We start from the raw sequence: 10392 nt of genomic DNA on the forward strand, positions 1-10392 counted from the left end.
TTTTACCCAAATTCAATAATACCACCTACCATAAATCAACAATATTCTCACCCCCAAAATTTTTTAAAATCGACACCCTTCCCCGCCCAAACTGCTCTATATAGAGCATCATTATCATTCTCCCCAAAAAATAACTGCATGAAGACTTTGAGAAATGAAACCCAATCAACAGAAAAGAACTCACCGTAGTCAGGTGGTTGTTCCCTCGGTTGTCAAATGGTCAGCATTGTATTGCAAGTGTCGTCGTCGTCTCCTCCGGTTCCGGTTGTCGTCGTCTCTTCGATCGTGGGGGGAAAGATGATTTTTCTGGGTATGGAGTTTTGAGTTTTTTTGTTTTAGATTTTGGGTCTCTGTTTTAGACAATCGGTTTTTATTATTATATTAATTAATGAAGGTTAGTTTTTTTTTTTCAAATTAGAAACCTGAATAATAAATAGAGTTTTGTTTTTAAATTTTAATAATTGAACCCAATCGGGTCATGACACGTGTATCAAATATACCCCTAACGGCCCAGGGACCAACGGCTGCTCTAAAATCGTAACGGTAGGCATTATTGCCGTCAAATTTTTTACATAAGCATTTAAGTGCAATAAACTGAACTACATAGGCATTATTGCCGCAAATATCCCTTTATATTTTAACTTTTTGACAAAACACGAGATCCAAATGTTAGTTTTTAACAATAAAAGATCCAAACGGGTAATCAACTAAGTAGTTCAAATAATCTATCATTATATTCCTATTTTTAACATTTTGACAAAAGACAAGGTCTACAAGTTAATTTAAAAAAATAAAGGGTCCAAATGAGTAAACGGCTAAAGTACAAGGTTCAAAATGGTGTGAACCCTTATAGAAAGCATAAATTATATATATTTATATAATATACTTTTTATAAAGAATTCTTAACCTTTTATATAAATATATTGTTATCCCAAAAAATTGGAAATCAATGACGTGACAATAAAGGTGACAAGTGGCAGTGCATGGTCAGTAAAAGACATATTAATAGTCAATAAATACATTGACTCCTCAGAGTTGTGATAAAGTGACCCGGTAGACTGGTGAAGAGTTGGGACTGCTTGAAAGATGTCATAACCAAGCTAAGTGCATCCTAGGGGATCCCAAGGGTGTGGTCCGAGGAGACCCCAAGGGGGTGGTCCTAGGAGAGCTAAGGAGAGTGCATCCTAGGAGATTCCAAGGGTGTGGTTCGAGGAAACCCCAAGGGGGTGGTCCTAGGAGAGCTAAGGAGAGTGCCATGTTAGAGGAGAGATATGGCATGTTAGAGGAGAGGAGTGCATGTCCTACCACCATGCACTTGTCCGACCCACAAAAACATGTCCTACCACCATGCACATGTCCGACCAGCACTTGCATGGGTGGTCAGTAGGAGGTGGATCAACTAGCTAGAGGAGGACTAAGTCAAGATTCCCAGAAACAACTTCAACAAGATATGCGGGAATCTCTCATTCTTCCCAGAAATGGGGAGTTTGTTACATTTTGAATGTTTTTTGTAATTTAAATGTAATAAATATAATAAAATATCCCGATTCTAGGGGATATCAGATGTATGACCCTACGCCTATAAATAGAGGGCTTATGGGATTAGAGAGGGGCTTCTGCTTCTTCTTTCTAGACTTTTGGGTCTGAGTATTCTAGAGAGAGAAAATTTGGGCCTGAGTATTCTAGAGAGAGAAAGTGCTAGTATTTGAAAGGATTCTTGTATTTTTGCAATCTGTACTGAAGAAACTCAGTTGGCTCAGTCCATCTGATCTTGAGTACAGATCTATAATCACAACTCTAAGTGGATTAGGCTATTACCGACTGATCGGGACTGAACCACTATAAAAATCTCCTGTGTTATTTACTTTTCTTGTTTGAACTGTCTGTGTTATTTAAATTCTCTTGAAGGTTTGTCGTATTTGATGTTGTAACGCCCTGGTTACTCCAGAACAGTTACGGTGAACGGTGGACCGGAAATTTGACTCGCTACCCGAGTCCTTTGGTAAAAAACGTGCTCTAAGTGTAATTAACAGGTTAAGGTATAAAACCCATAAAAAGGAAATGGAGATTTTCATTACAAACTGCTCTGCAGAGCTAAACAAAACGTTTACAAGTTGTTCTTAGTACAAAATGGTTGCTATTGTTTCAAATTTACAATCCCGCCGACCTAAGCGACAAAAATAGGGTAAACCCCCTAGTTCCTCTGAGAACTCCTTGGCCGTGGTGGTCAAGCGGCCGCATATGTACACATCACCACCTAAGCTCTCCATTCAAGGCTAGGTGAGCTTTTCTTTCCCTTTACCTGCACCACATAGCACCCATGAGCCAAAACCCATCAAGAAAACATAACACTATTCATAAACATTATCAAATGATTATCATTATAATCACACTGAGCATAAAGCTTTCAAACAAATGAGTGAACATCACATGAGGACCTAATAGACCATACTGAGTGACTGACAAGCAAGTCACTAAAACAAATGGAAGAGTGGCTGCTAGATAAGCCACTAGCCTTCAACAGGTTCTGGTAAGCCATACTGAGTGACTGTCAAGCATGTCACTGTTTCAAGTGGGAGAGTGGCTGCTGGGTAAGCCACTAGCCTCCAAGCGCTTATTTCATTCATCGACCCTCAGGGTCGGTCTGACATTAATGCTCTTTGAGTCATTCAATGCTGATAGTCGATTAGATCTAATCTTTGTTGGCTTGCGTTAACACGCTAAGGCCGTCCTAACTAATGAGTCAGCTCAATGTGACCAGTGCCCAGTACCACTGCTGAACCTGACTAATAAGTCACAGCTTCACAGTTGATACTAGCACCTTTGCCAAATCTGACTAATGAGTCAGTACCATGCACAGGTGGGCAATATATGCTAAGAATTCTATACTCAATCCAAGTCCATATTTACACAACCAGCATGCTTCATGAATATCCACGCATGTCACACTTGGGGTGCAGTTTTCTTACCTCTGGTTCGAGCAAGAATGAACACAAGAACGACCCTGAGAACGATCAACCTTTTGGTCCTTAAGCGGTTACCTGGTCATAACCAATTATGGGATTCCATCAATAAAATGAACAATAAAAGGTTACCAAACCAAAACCTAACCTCCGGGACACCAAACACTACTCAACCAGGTAGTAGGTTCAACCCCGAAGCCTTAGGTTTGAATCCTCATGCTAAAAGCACTATTTTGGCCAAAATGCCCTGTTGGGCCGCGGCCCTCCCCAGCTGCGCCGCGGCGCGCCTCCAAACAGAGGCGGCCACATCCTGATAGGCACCATAGGCCGCAGCTCAATAAGCAAAATAGCCCAGAATTCAGCACGCACCAACAAGCCTCCTCCAGCGTTTTCCCTTGGAACCAGCCCTTCAAACCAACCCAAAATACCAACCTAACACCCAATTTAACCTCTAAACATCACCCATAACTTCCCCTCATCAAAACCCAACCTAACACCAATTAAAACCTCCTCAAATCCACACTTCTATCAAGAAACCAAAACTGAAAAAACTTAAAACGAAAACAGAGATAAACCAGAAACTCAATGGATAAACTCACCTCAAACCTGGAATTAAATCCTCTCCAATAGCTGAACCAAGCCTAAAACCTCAACCCCTTGATCTCCTAGCTTGATTCCACCCTTTGAGCTCAAAACTCCAAAGAAGGAAAGAGAGAAATGGATGCACGGGAAGGAGAAAGTTCTCACTCTGTTTTTGCTCTGTTCTGTACGGTTTCTACAGCCATCCTAAGCCAACTTAAAGGTCATATAAATCCACCCAAATGACCAAAATACCCTTAGTCACTAAAAGCCTCTAAAACCATTTCAAGGGTAAAATTGGTACTTTCCACTTATCCCGTTAATCATAATTAACGCTTCTCAATTCCCGCTAATCTCAATATTCTCAAACACCAATAATTCACATCCCGTTACCCTTTAATGTCCGGTAACACTCTAATCATTAAAACACCCCGAGACTCACCCCGAGCCCCGAGCTTAAGCCTGTTATGACCAAACCGATAATTAACACACCATGATCGTCTCATGCCAAATGGCTCGAACAAACCCACATCATAATGTGGTCTCAAAATATATCACCAACATGCGTACAAATAATCAATTTACCCTCAACGGGCCAAATTACCATCACACCCCTGTAATAAGAAATATGGACTCACATGCATGCATTTCACGTCATATCATAATATAATCAACATATATATGCATTTTATCAATTAATAACATAATTAAGCAAGTATGGCCCTCCCGGCCTACTATTCACGCCGTAAAACACAATGGAGAATTCTGGGCATTACAGACGTTCTCACGTCGTTGGCTAAAAACACAGTCAACATATATGATCAAAAGGTTAATTTTTAAAAATAAAGAATCAAAACGATTAATCGACCAAAGTATAGTGTTCAAATAGTCGATCTATCTATTCTTATTTTAACATTTTGAAAAAACTTGAGATCCACAAGTTAATTTTTAAAAATAAAGGGTTCCAACGGGTAATCGACTAAAATACAAGGTTCAAAATGATGTGAGTCTTTACAGAAAACAAAAATTATATAAATATATAATTTGATTTTTATAAGAAGTTTGAACATTTGAAATAAATATATGGCCCAAATATTTTTTTTTTAAAATAAAGGGTCAAAACGGGTAATCGGCAAAAATACAATGTTCAAATAATTTATTTATCAATTCCAATTTTTAACATTTTGACAAAACACGAGATTTAAAAATTAATTTTTAAAAATAAACGCTTCAAACAAGTAATTAGCCAAAATAAGTCTTACACAAAACATAAATTTTCTTATACATAATTTAGATTTTTCATAAAAAAAAATCATGCAAAGCATATAATAATAATAATAATAATAATAATAATAATAATAATAATAAATAAAAACACATGTACAACAAGTTTTTTTAACTTTGTTTTCGGTACTTTAATTTGTGTTTAACGCCCAAACGTGGCTTCCACTTAGCGGTGGTTGTAGTATAGATCGGGCGGTCGATTCCCCAAGGAGGCAAAGAAATAAAGTTAATCAATAAACAAATGTTAGAGATAAATAATATGAAGAAAATAGAACAAGTGATATTTTTGTTGTTTTTGAAATTTAAAGATTATAAATAAAGATATAATAAAGTGTGATGTAACAATAGGTAACAAATAAGAATGATCAAGAGTCACCAATATGCATACTTATTTATTTTGATCTTTAATTCACAAAAATTACACAAATGGATAGTTCACATCCGAACTATTCATTTGGAAGATTTATCATTAAAGTACAAATATATTTCACAAAATGTATTCAAGTGATTATTATTCTTTACCATGAAAATATGAGATAAATCTTATGAGAAATCTAAAAATGACATTATACCATTGACAATAATGTAATAAAAGATTGGACATAAAACCTAACACAAATATTACTTTTACTATTTATAAAATACATAGAAAGAGCATGACTAATTCTATATAGATTTTAGCAAAAGTACATATATATGAGTGAGATGGAGAAAATGATAAAGATATTATCTATATTATTTTCACTAATTTGATAATACATAGAAAGTGCATGACAAAATCTATATACTATTAGTAAACATAAATATATATAATAAGATGAAGAAGTAGAGATGAAAGAAAATAAATCACTCAAATATATAAACTTTAAGCACATGGTGAATCAAAAATACCAAACAAAGTCATAGTGCATATAGGATCATCCTAACCTTCCTAAGAATGTTAGCCTATTATGCTAGACATTCTCATGAAATTCTAGAGAGAAAATATGAGAAATGAGACTAAAATTTGGTAGAGTTTTACTACCTAAAAATTATATACCAAATGTGAAGAAAGTGTCCCTATTTATAGATGGGGAAAATGACTAAAAAGAAATTAAACAACAAAATGGGATTTATAAAATAAATATGAAATATTAATAATAAAATATGATTTTGAAAAATCAAATCTTATTATTAATATTACCCTAGCTATTTTTGTGTATAATCAAAATGCTCTTTTTCTAAAATACCACAAAAACATGATCTTTAAAGCTCAAAATAGCAATTTACAAAGCTCAATATCCACAAAATATGGCTGGTGACACAAGAGGGTTTTGACCCATTTTCAACCAATGAGAAAGTGCCACGTAGGCAGGCTGTTGGGAAGGTTTGGCTGATGGTCACTTGGGCTTGCTGGAGCTGTTGGGCTGATGGTTGAAGTTTGTACACATATGGGCCTGCTGGGCCTTCGTGGGAATTGAAACTTGATGCTGTAAGAAAAAGGCAAGGTATGACTAATATATTGAGGGGTTGACCGAGTCAACGGTTGGAGCAAAGGAATGAGGTGATGAAGCAGGTGGACAGGTGGCGCACTGGGAAGGCGACAACTGGCGGTTGAGCAAGAGGAAGCTGCTGCTGGGCTTGGGCCGAAAAGTGGGCTTCCTCATTTCAAAAATGCCACATTTCCATTTCTTTCTTCAATTTTATTTATTTTTTTTTTCTTTGTTTCCAAGTGCCAAAATACTAATTAATTCCTACAAAATAAAATAAATTAAATCAAAATCACATATTTTCATTTGTAAAATAAATCATATTAATTCTATGAAAATATTAATTAAAACTTAATTTATTTTAACCATTAAAATCAATAAATGTGTATTTTTCACCACTAATCAATTTGTTAGAATTTTTCAAAAACCTACGGGATGTTCGCTATACAATGAACAAAGAACACCATCATAAGATGAAAATAAATCACTACCTCACAATCTCCCAAAATATATTTAAAAATATATATTTTTTAATAATTACAAAAAATGCGGTAATATTTTCTAGTTTTTATATAAAAGTGATACATGCACTAATATGATTCTATAACTTGATTATTTACAGGGACCTGCATTAAATAATGAAATAAAATAACGCCATTTAGACAAAAACCAAAAAAAAAGGTCCTACTACTCCTATTTCACCTTCTTCTGAACTACTCTTCTTTCTCTAAACCACTCAATCCAATGATTCAAAACCCATAATATGCTTACAAATATAGCAGTAGTAATAACAACCATCCAAGAAATCCATGCCCATTTTGGAGTTGAGCTATCAGCAGCCCCACTCAGATAAAAAACCACCATCTTCAACACAAACAAAGGTCCAAGAACTACCCTGAAAACTGTATAGAAAGCATAAAAGCGAGGAGAAAGAAACTTGTACAGTTTCAAAGCTGCAGGTGCACCGGCCTTCTTTAAATAAGCGAGGCTCCACACGTTTTGGCAAGGACTGGTGGCCTCAGCAAGAACAAGGAGTACCAGAAGAGCCGAGGCGCCATGATGAACCACGAAACGACAGGTCATGAACACGTAAAGGGTGGCCAAGTGATGGCTTATGAAGAGAATATCAGTTGGGAAAAAGACTAGGTAGTGAAGAAGATCAACTGAAAAGTAAGCTATACTGTAGTCAAGCACAATGTTCTGTGAATTGGTGTTTGGAGAGGCAAAAGAAGAAAGTGGCATGTGGGATTTGGTTAGTGCATTTAGAGCTAATAAAACAGATGGAGTTCCATGAGCCAGAGAGATTACACAGCTTGTTGCTTCTGCAATATTTTTTGGACCCCAGTTGCGGCAAAGGACAAAGTATGCAACTGCATATATGAGTAGAAAAATGGTGAAGAATGTGGCTAATGTTGGGGTGAAGAGATTTAGTGTCTCCATTAGAAATTCAATTCAAAAAATGAGAGGTTCATGGCTTTTAAAGTTTGAAGATTTGGGATATTGAATAGAGGGGGATATGAGTAGGAAACCAATCATAGATTCAAGTTTATCAGTTGTGGATTTGGAGTGAAAGAATGAGGTGTTTGAGGTTGTCACGTATTGAAAACATATTTTCTTAAATGTTATAATTTATTATTAGTGTGTGAAACGCTTAACTAATTTGGAATTATTATTGAATTGGTGTTAGAAAAATCAGAACCGTGGATTTTGGAGTGAAAGTGACGTTATATGTTCTCTTCTTGAAGGTAGAAAAAAGTGAGTTGGACAACTTGGTCATATGATGACACGTTATTCTGTTATCTTAAAGGGATATTCGAATACTTTATATCAAATTGTTTTGGTATTTATTCTTGGGAAATTTGTGTCCCTATACTTCATTTTGTTGGACTTAAATTTATAAGTAAAATTTTTTACCGAAAAAATCACTGTCGTTGCACATTTGGTGTGGACATTGATCCCTCAACTGTTAAGTATATCCTCAATTGTTAAGTATGTCAAGGGGTACACGTGCCAGCAACCGATTGACAGAAAAAATTGATTTTAATAAATTTATGGTATAAATATTTATGTAGCTCATTTTGTTGCACTTTAATGCCTAAGTAGTTTTTTTGTTAACAAAAATTAATTTATTTACATCAAAAATTTATTTAAATATAATTAACAAATTATTAAAATATTAATTAAACAAAAATAATAAACAATTCATCTAAACAAAATAATTTAATAAATTTTTAAGATGAATTTTGTATGGTTTTTGTTTTAACTAACATTTTATTAATTTGATAATTAGATTTTAGTAATTTTTTATTGTTATATTTTAATTAACAACTTATTAAAATGTTAATTAAAACAAAGATAATAAAAAAATTATCTTAAAAAACTAAGAATTTAATCAATTTTAAGATGAATTTAAATTTTTTTTAATCAATAATTTGTTAATTAGATTTTAGTAAGTTTTCGAGGAGAATAAATTATTTTATTTAATTTTTGGCAACAAAAAATTTACTTAAGCATTAAAGTGTAACAAAATGAACTACATAATTATTTATGCTGCAAATTTCTCAAAAGTAAATTTTGCCGTCAGTTGAGTGTTGCCACGTGTATCACTTGACATATTTAACGGTTGAGGAACCAACATTCGCACCAAATGTGCAATGGCAGTGATTTTTGCCGCAAAAAAAATTACAAAATAATTTAAGTGCAACCAAATGAACTACATAAAGATTAATGCCACAAATTTCACTTTATTCTTTAAGGAAATGTTTTATGCTTGCAAGAGAAGAATCGTTCCATCTCCATCTCAATTGTTGTTGAGTTGGTCATTGTTTTCTAAAAGACGTAAATATAGAGTCAAATTTAGAACAAAGAGAATAAATACTATATTTGACACAATCTCCAGTGTACATAGATGTCAATTAACGTAAAAAGAGAATATTATAATTAATAATTATTCAATATTTATTGAAATCATAAAAAAATAATATAATATTCTAATTGATGTTGATTTTTAAATAAATAAAAAAAGAAAGTTAAAATTCTCTAATTAATGTCAATTTAATAAATAAGATATACAACTAATAATTAATGGTAAAATTGTAAATAAAAGTAGGTCATTTTGTGACAAGTGTCAAATTTGAAACAAGTTTTAGCTCATTATTAAAAAAGTATTGTTTTATATATATATATAAAAAAAAAAAGTGCTAAAGTATAGTATCACATCACTAATATAAATAAAGATGTTCTTAAAGCTATCAAAATAGTTGTTTTATGTCCAAGTTGGTTGCTCAATGCTTGAAGAACACCTCTTTCAAAAACAAAAACAAAAACAAAAAAGTTGTAAGAACACCTCTTTCACTGATGGGCCCGTTGGCAATTTCTTGTCCATCGGCAATTTCTTCAACATAAAAAGAAAATGTTTTTAAAAAGTCACTCAATTTTTGTATTTAATAAATTTTTTACATTATGCTACAGTACTTTCTCTGCACTTATAAAATATTAATCATCCCTTTTAAACTTTTTAAATCAATTTCTCACCTTTTTTTTTGCGCCCCTTGTATTTGAAATGAATAAAAAATATAATAGATTGTATTTTTAAGAGATAAGATGAAAAATTTGCTCTTAGAGATTCGAATTCCGGAACATCAAAAGTTATTTTAAGAAAATTAGAATATGTTTGATTGAAGAGAAATGGATGAAATAAGAGAATACACATTTTCTTTCATCCCTTTATTTATTTACAATCTAAAGCATCGAAATGTCAAAATTTCATTGTAATGCCAAATAAAAAAATATATATTATTATTTTTATCAATTTTTTTTACCCATATTAAATTTTATTTTGTTTTATTTCACATTCACATTCCTTTAAGTACTCAAGCCAAAGTGTTCTTCCAACACTCAAGCTTTTTTAAAGATTGCTTGGAGCAATTGAAGAAGTTATTTGTAAAATATTTAAAAAAAGCAATACAATGAAACAATGTTTTAATAATTTATGCCCAGTATCTTTTCTTTTCTTTCTTTTTTGGCAGAGACTTGTGGTGCACGTTTGGTATTTTATAAATGAAAATACAAGTTAGAGCCCTTGAATCTTGATTATC

General features: G+C 33.4%; 1 protein-coding gene across 2 annotated transcripts; it reads right to left on the bottom strand.

Moving 5' to 3' along the window:
- Window positions 1–6052: 6052 nt before the first annotated feature.
- On the bottom strand, window positions 6053–8103 carry LOC133822328 (TLC domain-containing protein At5g14285-like). Of its 2 annotated transcripts, XM_062254613.1 has the most exons (2): window positions 7067–8103; window positions 6053–6559 (listed from the first exon to the last, which is right to left on the bottom strand). In XM_062254613.1, exons 1-2 carry the CDS (start codon window positions 7733–7735, stop codon window positions 6509–6511), a joined length of 720 nt encoding a protein of 239 aa, XP_062110597.1. In that variant the 5' UTR covers window positions 7736–8103; the 3' UTR covers window positions 6053–6508. The 2 variants fall into 2 exon arrangements, with proteins under 2 accessions (XP_062110597.1, XP_062110596.1); XM_062254612.1 differs by lacking the exon at window positions 6053–6559 and having other exon boundaries at window positions 6765–8095.
- Between the last annotated feature and the right edge of the window lie 2289 nt (window positions 8104–10392).

This window comes from Humulus lupulus, chromosome 3 (assembly GCF_963169125.1).
Source record: "Humulus lupulus chromosome 3, drHumLupu1.1, whole genome shotgun sequence".
NCBI lineage: Eukaryota > Viridiplantae > Streptophyta > Magnoliopsida > Rosales > Cannabaceae > Humulus > Humulus lupulus.